We start from the raw sequence: 14087 nt of genomic DNA, 5'->3' as shown, positions 1-14087 counted from the left end.
ATTAGTAATCCCTTTGCCCAAGAAGAGCACCAGAACCAGCACTGGGACAGTAAATGGTCAAGCAGAGTGTCAGTGAGCTCATGGGACATGTGGACTGCAGGCCTCACACCATGGTTCTCATTGGCCTAAGGACTGTTCCGAGCGTGGGGTTTCCCCCACGAGAACACACCTCTTTATTCCTGAGACTTAGGGAAGATTTTACGAAGTACATTGGCAATGTCATTAACTCTCTACTTTTCTTCTGACAGACAAGAAGATTGTGACTTTATTAAATAAAGTTGGGTGAAATGTAGTAAGATACATTTTGAAATCAAGTTTTTGAAAAGCTTTTAGTGCTAAATTATGCAGATGTTTGGCACTTACATAAGGAAAGCCACCTACATTTCCAAGAAACTAAACTTCCTACAAAAAATTCAACTGGAAAAATGAACATGTGGGCATGTTTATAAAGGTATCCAACCAGTATTAGTTAAAAATAGAAATATTCTCTGTGTAGTAGGGACGTGTAAGTAAAAATAGAAATATTCATTAAGTAATAGGGAAAAATAAAAAAATGAAGCAAAGCAAAGTCTAAATTTGAAGGCAAACATGAGAGAAAAGTGGAAAATTGAACCTCTGAGGTCATAATTTAAATAAATAAGGCAGACAGAACTTGATAGAAAAGCTCAATTTAGATTATTTTTGAGAACTGTTTTGGCTACTTTCCTATGCCTTCCATGGTAAGGTAACCATTGCAAAAGATGAGCTTTTGATTCACTATATTGAATACAATAAAAGTACAGTAAGCTGAGTTTCTCTTCCTTAGACCAATAAATCTTAGCCTAATAGGTACCCAATAGATATTTATTGAATAAATAAATGTTTAAATATCTTGAATTTTTAATATTGTATTAAAGTCCTTTCAGTGACTTTTAGTATTTTATATTAGAAATAAATTATTAAATTGGGAGACATAGCTCTAATTGGTACAATTTTACTTTATCTGATATAAGTATGGATAAAAAGTCAATGAATAAATGGATAAATAGATTAAAAAAACAATTTAGCTACAAATACCTCTGAAATATGTTATACTTAACTAATCATGGATTTCTAATATCCAGCAAGCTCTTAAATATTTGCTTAGGATCAGAATCAAACAGGAGGTGTTTGAAATGTTTCAAACCACGGAACATCACTTTAAATCATACTTTCTTTCTTGGAAAAGTTTTATGAGAGATGTTTTATGGGGAAAATGTCATGATTTCTATCACTTTTTCCTTTTGTTGAGCCATGAGTGGGCAAATGCATACTTGGGAACCAAAGCACCTTATGAAGCTATACTGTAAAGAGAAGCAATTGTATCTTCTGTAAAATGAATAATTTGAAGTGCTTTCCATTTTGAGGAGAAGGAAAGTAGGATTTACTAAAGGATTTGTTTAGTAACAACATATCAGAACAGAATCAATCTGTTCTTTTATGAATGAAAAGACCCCAATAACTTTGAAAATAAGTGAGGCTTGGGGTGCCTGTGGGCCTCTGTCAGTTGAGCATCTGGCTCTTGATTTCGGCTCAGGTCATGATCCAAGGGTTGTGGGATCGAGCCCCACATCAGGCTCTGTGCTGATCAGTGTGGAGCCTTCTTGAGATTCTTTCTCTCCCTCTACCCCTTCCTTGCTACTAGCTCTCTCTCTCAGAAAAAAAAAAAAAAAAGAGAGAGAGGAAAAGAAAATAACAAGTGAGGCTCGTTCTTCTAAAAGAGCTTTAATAGGGTATGAAAGAAAAATATATTTAGATTTTCCAAGATTATTCATTCCCTCAATAGTTTGTCCACATACTTGTTTTCTTTAATTAGAGTTGCTAAGTAATTATAATGGAGCTGTCCTACCAGCAAATCAAAATTACCAATAGTTTTATTTGGGGAAAACCAGTTACAATGGAATGCTTATATTTGAAAATGCGTTATTTAATCATAAAATTCCAAGGTTTTTTGAAAGGCAGAGAAGAAAAGGTATGTTCTGTAAATATTATAAATATTATACCTGAAATTTAATATTTAACTTAAATATATGCATAAGATTTACTGTTACTCTGTTCAAGATGGTAACCACTCGTCACATGTATCTCTTTAACCTAAAGTTAATTAATGAAATCAATGAAAAATTCATATCCCCAGGGTTACTAGCCACATTTCAAGTGTGTAGTAGCCACATGCAGCTAGTGAGACCAATACTCAACCGTTCTGATTTAGGACATTTTGTCAGCAGAAAGTTTTGTTAGACAGTACTGGTCTATGATATTCTGTTTTTGAGAATTAAAACTTAAGACATTTTGCAGAGTAAAAAACAAATCTCTCTTTCTATTATAGGCTTTTTTTTTTTTTTTTTTTTTAGTCTGTAAACATAATTTTGGTCAACTTTTATGAAAAATTGTTGCCTGGTCTGTAAAGCTTATAAAGAGACCATATATGATGAACTATATACAATGTTCCTCAAAGAGTTCCTTGAACCTCTAAGTATCTTTATATTTGCTCTCCAAATGAGTTGTGACTTTTATCTTTGAAAATGTTAACTAACGTTTCCTATTGAGCTGTGAACAACAATTAACCAACAAAGAGACGGCACATTGTAGCACCAACGACTGTTAAAGATTCAAAATAGCAGATGCAGATGAGAGACAGATTGATGTTAAGAAAGAAGCAGATAATGTACTGCCAGTGAGAAGAATAAAGTGGCGTGTTCTAAAGGATTCAGAAATAGCTGTTATCATAACTTGTAGGGGAAACATTTCAAGGTAGGTCAGCAGCCTTCCAGATGGCTTTCTTGGACAAGAATTCTGCGCGTTTTATAAAACTAACTTTCAAGTTACGAAAATGGCATAGCTTTACGTTTCCAAATAAAAGAACCGCGAAGGCAACAGTGGATTTTCTGGGTTTTCTGGCTGGAAATGTTATGCTCTTTAAGCACGGAAGGTGGAGAAAAGGTGAGGCGTGAGGGAGAAGGTCAGCACCCTAGAGATTGAGATGGAAATTCAGAGTGTTAAATTGGGGGAGAGGAAACAAACAAGTAAGAACGGTGCTAGTGAGAATTATACATTTATCCAGGAAGACCTTTGCACACTGTGTAAAGGATTTGGAGGCATATAAACCCAGGCTGAGAAAGAATTACTTAATAAAGCTATTTGACAAGAAATTATGGAAATTACACATGACCTATGAATACATGACAATGTGAAAACCTTCTGGTAATCAACAGAATATTAAAGCAACAATGAAATATCATGTTCTGCTTATCAAATTTGCAGTTTAAAAGATGATGACAGTGTTGGGAGCATCTGGGGAAATGGGATATCTAATAAAATGCCAGGGGTGGGGGAAGTTAATTGCTACGACCTTTATAGAAAGCAATCTGTCAAAGTGCATAAAAACCCATTAACAGTCAATGGCTACATATTCACTTATAAACAATCAGTTGTGTCAAAATTTGAAAACGAAGATGTTCAGCACTGTTTACTTGATAATATGAAAAGCAACCAACATGCAAACTAGCGCTCAGTTTATATAAATTATGAAATAAAGGTATTTGTTGCTATTAATGACCACATTTCAGACAGGTATTCAGTGGTGCAGAAAAAAATGTGTATATATATGAAGAGAAAAATAGGTGACAAAAATATTTTTAGCACAATGTAATGTATCTTAACGTGCCATGTATCTGCGAGTATATATACTATAAACAAAAGTTTGGATGCAGATAGGCGGAAACAATGATTATTATCTCCCTGTGGTAGATTTACAGACCATTTAAATTTTCTTCTTCGCATTCTGTTATTTTACAAATTTCTCTGAATTAATATGCACTATGGTTATATTCACAAGTATGTTCTTACATTTGGATTTCTGTAATGAACAACCGAAGTCATTGTAATGTATACCAGTTTTTTACATCTGTACCTGTGGAGACTGACTCAGCTGATCTTTGTGTTCTTTTTGTTTCTAAAATTCTACAAAATATTTTATGAGAAAACAGATGGTGATGCAGGCATATATGTACACACAGACAGACACACCAAGACATCAAAAAGCAAATGCTGCTTAGTTAGAGAGAATGAGTTTCAGAGAGAGGGTGTCAGGGTTTTCCGATGGGAATCTCCTGTGGCCCTACTCTCATAAGCAATTGTTCTGGGTGTGGACATCTTAGCATCAGTGTCTTTTTAGGGTGATAATGCTGATTATGATGAATAAACAATAAATATATGTACAAATACACTGCTTACCTTGTGCCAAATACTGCCTGCTACATACCCATTGTATCTTACATATTAAGATAACCATTTTGTCTGCAAGGTAATAGGAATTAAATAAAATGGTCAAGGTCTCATTATTAGTCTTCCCACTATGGTAATCCTTATATTCTCTGGACTTCTAACTACTTTTATCTTTTATTTTACTTTGTAGAGATAAGGGTTAATTTCATCATGGACTTTTTTTTTTTTCATTTGTTTTCTGAAGGAGCAAAGGAATTTCCTTTGTAACCTCTGAACTATTTACTAATTTACTAACAATGCCTGAATTCCCTTTGATACTTTAAACTGTCAGATCACCTGATCTTTTTTGAAAGATAAAGACTAAGGTAATAAACTATGCTTAAAAGTTACATTGAAATCATTTATTATTTGGAAGCCTTTAAAAACTGAAAAACAAGTTTTCTGTTGTTGATGTTATGATGAAAGGGTGGGGAGAAATCCTCTTGATAAGTAAATTAAACTTACCTAACAGCTTTACAAGTGCTTTACTAAACCTTCACCAACTGATAAGAATCATATAGCAACTGTGGTCCCACCCGGAAAAATTATTCTCAAGGTTACAGTTTGCACTTCCATGTTGCCATGAGATTAGGCTGAGGATCTAAGTGCTATATAAACCGTGAAACCAAAATGATTAAAAGAACAGAAAGCTGATCTTATGAGAACAGGCTCCTATATAATGCACCTTACAACAGAGAAGAAATGAAACCGCTCATTACTTATGATAACGATCAGTTTTCACGTAAATTCACTCAGGAGGAGAAAAAGGGGGAACAGAGATGAACGATTTAAATTCCCTATGAGGATGACTCCTCATAGTGAGGGTTGTTAACTAAGAGAGCAGAATTTTGAAATGGATTTAAATATTTATCTAAGTTCTGATTGCACAGATAGGTAACATGCAGATCTCTAGGAATTATCTTATATTTCTCAGGGAAAGGTACTAGTTGTATAGCTTGTATTATGCTAATCTTGGGTCAGCCTAATCTCTGGCATGTATGATTGTTATTTATTTATTTATTTTTTAGTCTGAGAATGTTATGTCAACACATCTTTCCCTTTATATAGAAGTTCATGTAATAGACATTATTATACCTTATAGATGTGGGAACAGATTTTTTTTAAAAAAATTTATTTATTTCTGAGAGAGAGAGAGAGAGACAGTGTGAGCAGGGGAGGGTCAGAGAGAGAGGGAGACAGAATCCAAAGCAGGCTCCAGGCTCTGAGCTGGCTGTCAGCACAGAGCCCCACGCGGGGCTCAAACCCACAAGCTGTGAGATCATGACCTGCGCTGAAGTCAGATGCTTAACCAACTGAGCCACCCAGGTGCCCCTGTGGGAACAGATTTGTAAGAAGATTTAAATTTTTCTGTTTCTGAAAAGATTTTTAAATTTATTTTTATTTTTTTAATTTTTGAGAGAAAGAGGGCTGGGAAGGGACAGAGAGAGAGGGGGACAGAAGATCTGAAGCAAGTTCTGTGTTGACAGCAGACAGCCCAATGCAGGAACCAACCTTGAGCCGAGGTCAGACCCTTGACTGAGTCACCCAGGCGCTCCCCTCCCCAAAAGATTTTTAAATAGAACACATCAATTCCAATTTTCTTGTTGAAATATGGTCCCATCTAAAGACAGGGATGAGTGGATTAGAAACTCAGAACTTCCATTCTTTCTCGGCTAATATTCTCAGGATGTACCGGTGAGGTCAACAGGAAATGTGAATGTTATTCCAGCAACCAGCTTGCCTGAGAGAAGTTTTTACCTGAACTTGAAGCTTGTGAAACTTTTTTAGATGAATGCTGAGTCTCAACCTTAGACATAATCTGTTCTCAAAATTCATGTGAATTTTGCCAATTTATTCAATACAATTTATATTTGGGAAGAATATTTTTCCTCAAAACATAATGGCTACCCCATTACATTATAACAAGGGATGCAAAATCGTAATTTGGGCTCTGAGTGCGATTCTACCATGCCTCAGTTCTGAGGCAACATCTACATATTAAAGTACATTTGTAATCCTGTTTTTCTTTTGTACTTGGGTGAGTCTTCTGTTAAAACAATAATATATCAGAACATCAACGTGGACCAGGCTGTCTTCTGAGGAAGCTGCAAACAAAATTCTTTTTCAGAAGAAAAGAACACACAAATAAACTAAAACTGGTGTTTTCTCTTACTTGTGTAATAATTGACTCAAAGTCATGCTTGATTTAATGTCCTGGAAAGAAAGAATGTGAAAACACTCCTCAAACAGGAATCAACTTCGGCTCTTCCAGGACACAGCCTCTTATTGAAGAGGACGTCTTTATGTGCCTACACATGCTAATATGTCCTTGCTTTGTTCGTTGTACAATTTCATTTCTGGAAAATCCGCCTTGATTTAACAGTTCCCTTGAATACTACTTCCCACTAATTCTCGGCTAACAAGGAGAAACCACCACAAAAGATTCACGTTCTTCACCAAGCAGAACTCCCACATCTGAATGTCATTCTAAATTGTAGTTGTAAAATAATCCCTATAATGTGTCCAGCCAATCCACCGCTCTGAAAGTCTAAATAATTTACACTTCATTTACCTTCTCTGTATTTGAGAGATGATATAATTAAACAATTAGTTCAAGGGAAGACCAAATAGCATATGCACATGATAAATTAAGTCTACCCCTCTAGTGGAATATAAGAAGAACTTTGAACCAAAAAGGGAAATAAATGATCTAATCTTGAGGTGTATTCCATGATCACTTCTTGCTTTAAATATGCATGTTTAGGACACAAACAGACATCTTCAGTACTAGCACACCCAAGCATCCCTCAGGACTCTTCTAGAATGGCGAAGGTTTAAAACACAGAAACTTACAAACTATGGCTATATACATGATCAGAACTACTACCAATGGCAGTTTTCTGAATTTCTAATATGATTAATTTCTAATATTTTCAATTTTTAATAGTACTGCTGACTAAGTAACACATATGTATTTATTCTACAAATGTAAACTAGATAAGTAAAAAGGATTTAAACAAGGTATATATCTTCTCTGGTAGGTATAGCTCCACCAAAATTTTTATTTACTTCACTTTACACGTTTTCTGTCATCTTATTTTAGACTCTCAAACACTTGTACAAACATGATAGACATAAAATAGCACAAAACTCCTCTTTTGCTAATAATTTAAGCCAAACAAATAACAGTCATATACCTATCAGTCAACTAATCTGTCATTTCTTTATGTTCTTAATAATGAAAGAAATAGAAAGAAATAGAAGGGTGCCTGGGTGGCTCAGTCAGTTAAGTGTCCATCCTCGGCTCAGGTCATGATTTCAAGGTTCATGAGTTTGAGCCTTGCATCCGGCTCTGTGCTAACAGCTCGGAGCCTGCTTCAGATACTCCCTGCTCCTCACTTCCTCGTGCTCTCTCTTGAACATCAATAAACATTAAAAAAAAAAAAAAAAGAAAGAAATAGATCTGTGCAACCAAGCTAACTATACCAAAGAATCCAAAATTACATGCTCTTGGCTTGGCTATTTGATTTCAGTTTACCTAAATTATTACTTGAAGAGTAACAGAGAGACAGCAAATGCCAATAAGAGTTATAACCCAAACAATAATTTACAAGCAGCAATCAGCTAAGTGATTCCTTTGTGCAAACAGTCACATCTGCCTAAAATCAATCTCCTTTAAATTTACCCCCACAGCAGGCTCAGACTGCGATTACCCATCTTCTACATACTGGGAATTTGTTGGATCCTGTGGACAACGACAAATGCATCAGACAGCCCCACTTTCACTGGGTGATTGGTCGAACTTATCTGTGTGACCAAGACAGGAATCTGGAAAAGAAAAAGCAGATTGCTCTGTGTTAGATTTGAATTTCATTTCGGAGTGGCAGCGGGGAGTGTGATCATCTTGTTACCGGAGAAAATCAGGTGCTAGAGATGAAGAACCAGGGAGAGCGAGCAGGAAATATTAGAGAAGAAAGACATACGATACCAAAAAATAACATCTGTTTAGTGCTTTTGATGGGTTAATGCAACAAAAGAGGTCCTTGTCCAACAGACAGCTACTTGTTGATGAAAGTAAATAGATTTTCTGAGAATCTAACTGGTGCCAGAGGCTGAAAACATCACACATATAGGCACACTATGAATACATTTAGTGCTGTCTTTCATTTCTGGAATAGAGACTCTTTTACCATTGTTTTCCTAAAATACTTTATTCTATATTTCTTTTCATGCTTTTTTTTTTTAAAAAAAATCCTTGTTCACAAGTGGCCTTATCGATCTAAAACCTAGAGAAGGACAAGTAAGTGCACTGCTTGTGCATTTTTTAAATATATTTATTTATATTTAAATATATATTTATTTATATATTTAACAATAACACTGTTGAGTAATAGGTGGTGAAAGTTGGCAAATGTTCATGGATGCTGAACTATTCTGACTGAAACTTACATGGAAAATTTATAAATTATGATGGGTTATCTCAAGATCACATTTCCTAAACGTAAACCTCAGTGGAACCCAAATCTGAAGATGACAGTCATTTTTATTTAATATTTGCAGTTAAGAAACTTAAAACACATTGAGAATATATAATAGTTACAAATAAGACAAACATTTGGAGTCAGTTTTTCTAGATCTAGAAAACAGTCACTGGAGATATGATTACTATCTTTATTACTAGTGTTATAGAAATAAAAATGGGCACAAATCCATCCGTCTGCAATAAATCAAGGAACAAGAAACAAGAAGAGGAAGACAGAAGCACCAACAAAGCTTAAGGTGGAAGAAGCAGACTGTGGTCATCTGTGGATAATTCATTCAAGCACATGTTCGATTTGACCTTGTCTTGTAAACCATAATAACCAGTGTAGCAATGAGAAGGAAGGATACAATAAGCACTGTACTGCTTATTTTTGCTCATGACATCAGGAAATTGTAAAAGGGCTATTTTGGCAAAATTAACCAATTAAGAGGGAATTTTGCGGTATCTGAAGTTTATGGAAGTATCTCAAGTAAATGGAAGATGACATTTTCTCTTTATGTACTAAATCAGTGTTAAGGTATTGCCAATTTTATTTCAGTATGTCCAGTTCTTAACCAGTCTTAAGAAATATTCTGATATTTGGACAACAGAAACAAACAAAGCAAAGCCAACATTTCTGTCCTTAAAGGTTCATTCACTAAATGAAACTCTGACATACTTTATTTAATGATTACTAAGCCATACTCAGTATCATATATTTAATTCCTTTTTTTAAGTTTTAATGTTTATTTACTTTTGAGAGAGAGATTGAGAGAGAGGAGAGACAGAGTGTGAGCAGGGAAAGGGCAGAGAGAGAGAGGGAGACACAGAATCCGCAGTAGGCTCCAGGCTCTGAGTGTCAGCATAAAGCCTGATGCAGGGCTCAAGCCAGTGAACTGTGAGATCATGACCTGAGCTGAAGTCATGATTTATTTTGAGGGAAAGAAAGAGAGAGAACCAGTGGGGAAGGGGCAGAGAGAGATGGAGAAAGAAGATCCAAAGCTCTGCACTGACAACAGAGAGCTTGATGCAGGGCTCCAACCCATGAACTGTGAGATCATGACCTGAGCTGAAGTCAGACGCTTAACTAACTGAGCCACTCAGGTGCCCCTATATTTCCTTTTCTTAGTGGACTTTATACTATTACCCAGTTTTATATATGCCACGTTGAGGTAGAAATGTTAATATAAGTGTGATTTATATTTAAGATAGACATAATTAAAGAAGAAAACACAAAAAATTAGAAAAAAAACATAAAAAATATTTCCAATTCAAGTTTCATTTTGCATTTCCTAACAAGACAAAGTCACAATTGCCAAGCAGCATTAACACATGCCTGATCAGGATTAAGTATGAGAACTTTGCAAGCTTATATTCATCAATTGCTTTCATTTTCCAACATCTGTGACTACAATTTTCCTCTGCAAGGTGAGAAATATTTTACAAGATAATTCTATGTAAGTGATTGTATTCCTCTTATCCCATACTCATAGCATAACTTGAGTTTATAAAGCTTTCAACTGGAAAATCCTATTATATTGTCATGAATATTATATTTTTATATAAGGGCTTATTTTTTAGGTTGCCTCTTTTGTTGCTGCAGACCTCTTTATCATAATTTTCCCTTTCCTTCAGATTTTCTATTCTACTTCTTCAGTCTTTCTCCCTTATCACTTTCTTCTCCTAGGCGTCTTTCATTTTGATTTTATTGTCTCCATCTCTTTCCTTCCTTTTACTCTCTATCTTTATATTTTGTCTCTAAGTCAAACCCTCTCCTCCTGTGTTTTATACCTGTGGTGTACTTACTGTACTAATGGCCTGCATCAATGGCCCCCTTTTTCCATAACCTTTGCCTTGTTACTTTTGATCCCCTCCCACTTGGACTCCAGCTCAGTAATATGACAAAGGGAGAAGACAGCAAACGTGAAGCAAAAGAGAGGATTGAAAACGTATGTGCACATTTCTACCTTCTTTCTTGGCCCCCTGCCACTGCCATGAGAATGTACACTGTTAGTCTCCTGAAAATATATGAGAGGCATATGGAGGAAAGTTTCCTTAGCAGCAGGGGTCGACTTTGACCAGCTAGCCCCTAGTCAATCTACCAGCTAACAGCTGACACGTGAATAAGCCCAGCTGAGATCAAGAGAGTACAAACCAGATCAGCAGTACTGTGAAGCTGATCCATAGGTATCTTGTAAGACATAAGAAATGGAGTTGTTTAAATAACTACATTTTGGGGTGATTTGTTACACAGCAATACTAACCAATGCATTTTCTATTAGAGATCTAAGAGCAAATACAAACAGAGAAGTTTGGGTGTTTCTACATAAAATGAAGTAGCATTCTTCCTCTTAGGTTTCAGGGAATCAGATAAATATCTCTGTTCTTCTAGGTACAATTAAACTTGAAAGATTGGAACATTCCAGGAGAGTTTCATTTTCTGCATCTTACTTTCACTCTTCTAGATCTCTTTATTCCCTAGTTTATTCTCTTTCCTTTTTATTCCAAAAAATGAAGACCAATGTGTCTCAGTTACCTAGCTTCAGACTCATTTAACCTAAGGAAAATCCATCTGAAACTAAAATGGGTAGCCTAACAATGTAGACAGTTTTCTGCCACTGAAAACAATCCTATCATAAATTGGCCAAACCCTTTAGGAAGATAATTGTAGATGACCTGTAAAGACCCTTTCAAGCCACCATTCTATGGTTTTACTCTGTTGAATGATTTTGACCTTTCCAAGCTTCAATAAGTAAATTGTTAACAAGGTGAAAAACTGTACCTATTTGTAAGAGAACTGAGGTAGGCAGAAATCATTGCCTGCTTCTAAGGGTAACATTTTAACTTGCTACTGGTTTTCTAGTTATACTTATTCATGGGACAGTGACTTCTGAGGACTGGGTCTGACAAACCACTATTACCATCAAGAACTCTATTATAAGTCTTAATATAATGTGGAAATATAAAACAGAAAATAAATTTCTGAGAATATTACCTACCATATAAAAATTATTTTCCCCAAAAGGCACATGCACATATACTCTCCATGCGATTTGCTAAGATAGAATAAATTCACTCACTTATTAGACATTAATTGAATATTTTCTGTGTTTTACTGTAGGCACTAGGATTATAGAAGAGAACAGAACAAAGACCCTGCTCTCACAGAGCTTATGTTCTAGAAGGCAGAGAGTGATATTAAAAAGTGAATACAGGGGTGCCTGGGAGGCTCAGTCGGTTAAGCATCCGACTTTGGCTCAGGTCATGATTTCACAGTTCGTGGGTTTAAGCCCCGTGTCAGGCTCTGTGCTGATAGCCAGCTCAGAGCCCGGAGACTGTTTCGGATTCTGTGTCTCCCTGTCTCTCTGCCCCTCCCCTGCTCATACTGTCTCTTTTTCTCTCAGAAATAAATAAAACATTTTAAAAAAAGTGAATGTAAAAACATAAAGTATGCTGGGAGGTGGTAAGTGCTAAGGAGGAAACTAAAGTATGGCAAAGAGATAGAAGGGGCTAGAGGCCTCCTTTAAGAGATGGAGTCACAGAAAGTTTCTGTGATGAGATGATTTTTCTACAGTAATGAGCCTGCCATGTGGATATTTGAGGTAAATTCTGAGTAGAGGAACCAGTACAGGCAAAGGCTTTGACTAAATTGCTTCTGGTGTCTTTCAGAATTAAAAGGGTACCACTGGAGCATGAAGAGTAAGTAAGACTCTCAAAGGAAATCAGAGGTGCTGGGGGCATGTCATAGGGAGCACACATTCCCTGTAAGCCATGGCAATGACTTTGAATTTTATTTCATGTTGTACAGTGATGGTTTAGAGAGTTTTGAACAGAGGAAGGCTGTTCTTTTACATCTGAAAAAGATCACACTGTGATCTATTGTATGGTCAAGTCTGTAAGGGTCAAGAGGAGACAGAAAAACTAGTTAGGAAGGCATCACAGTTGTCCAGATAAGAGATGGGTGGCTTGGGCTACACTGGAGTGATATGTGTAGGAGGTAGAAGGGATGGAGAGATGGATTCCAGATGAATCGTGAAGGCACTATCATTGAGAAATGCCATGGATGTGAGGAGAGTAGGAGAAATAAGAGGTCAATGATGTCACCATGGTCTTTGGTCTCAATAGCAGGAAGAAGGGAGTTGAGCATTTTATTAGGGCTGCCACGTCATCCACCTTCAGGGGTGTTTCACGCCACAGGCCAGAAGGAGCTGTCTGCCTGTGCAGAGGGACGCCTGTGCAGCACTGAAGGAAAGTACTGGAATGTCCAGAGATGGACAAAATGAGAAGAGGAAGGTTTGGAAAAGGATACTTTTATGGCAATTCCATTGGCCTCAAATACTTTTCTTTAAAATTTTATAGAGTTCATGAATAAAAACAGATTTTCTAAAACTATGGTCTTTTATCCTAATTAAATATTAAAATAAAAATGTATGAGAAGCTTTTAATTCCCCACATTTTTCTAGAAGGCACCCAAGTCTTTTATGAAACAATTACATATCAGGTTTTTAAAAAAACACTTTTGGCAATTGAATTAAATGCTTAATATTGTAAAAGATTAATAAGGAAAAGATGAACAATTCTAGGCTTTCTCACAGGTTTCTTTCAGAAATAGTCTCGCTCTTTCCACCTGATATTGTCATATCCCTTTTACCTCACTTGCTTGGACTGTAATCTTTTTATTTCAAGACATCAAAGGCATGGGACTGTTCTCCGAAAGGATCGTTCATCCTCTCACTTACTGCACCCAAAGAAATCAGTCTGTGTAAGTTCTCTGAGCAAGTCAGACCAGTCTGCAGGTTTCCATATTAGTATTTAATTAGAGACCATTAAGATGAATTATGAGTACTGTTAAAAGTCACATTTAACTTGAGCTACTTTGACTAATAACAACAAAGCAACTGTGTGTGTGTGTGTGTGTGTGTGTGTGTGTGTGTGTGTGTTAAATAAACCATCTAGAATTATAGCCAATATTACACAGAATTAGTACAAGAAAGGGTCTGTCATATTGTCACCACCATCTATTCCATAGTGGACTCTTAATGGACAAGGATATGAAGTCAGAGAAGCCATGACCAATGAGGATGTCCAAGTAGGAAAACTCTAAAAACTTTCCTTTATGGGAAGCTATTTTTTTATCCATTCTACAAATTTATAGTCATTCTTAAGATATTTCCGAAGTTAGTTCATGGGGTTTTCAGGAAGCCATCCTGAAACATTACCAATTCTAAACTATAGATGCTTTATTTAAAAAAAGAGAAAGAAATGTAGCTTCATTATTTTC

At 36.0% G+C, this 14087-nt stretch overlaps 1 protein-coding gene across 1 annotated transcript in view; it reads right to left on the bottom strand.

The window, feature by feature from the left end:
• LOC120224264 (plexin domain-containing protein 2-like) overlaps window positions 1–14087 on the bottom strand; it is a 234382-nt gene that overhangs the window by 102441 nt on the left and 117854 nt on the right. The window contains exon 8 of the mRNA XM_039222500.1: window positions 8013–8112. Within this exon, the coding sequence (XP_039078431.1) occupies window positions 8013–8112 (100 nt within the window). The remainder of the gene's footprint in view (window positions 1–8012; window positions 8113–14087) is intronic.

Source organism: Hyaena hyaena, unplaced genomic scaffold (genome assembly GCF_003009895.1).
Source record: "Hyaena hyaena isolate Hyena2069 unplaced genomic scaffold, ASM300989v1 scaffold_1144, whole genome shotgun sequence".
Lineage (NCBI taxonomy): Eukaryota > Metazoa > Chordata > Mammalia > Carnivora > Hyaenidae > Hyaena > Hyaena hyaena.
Note: the sequence above shows the minus strand (reverse complement) of the source record. Positions and strands in the feature narration are given on the sequence as shown.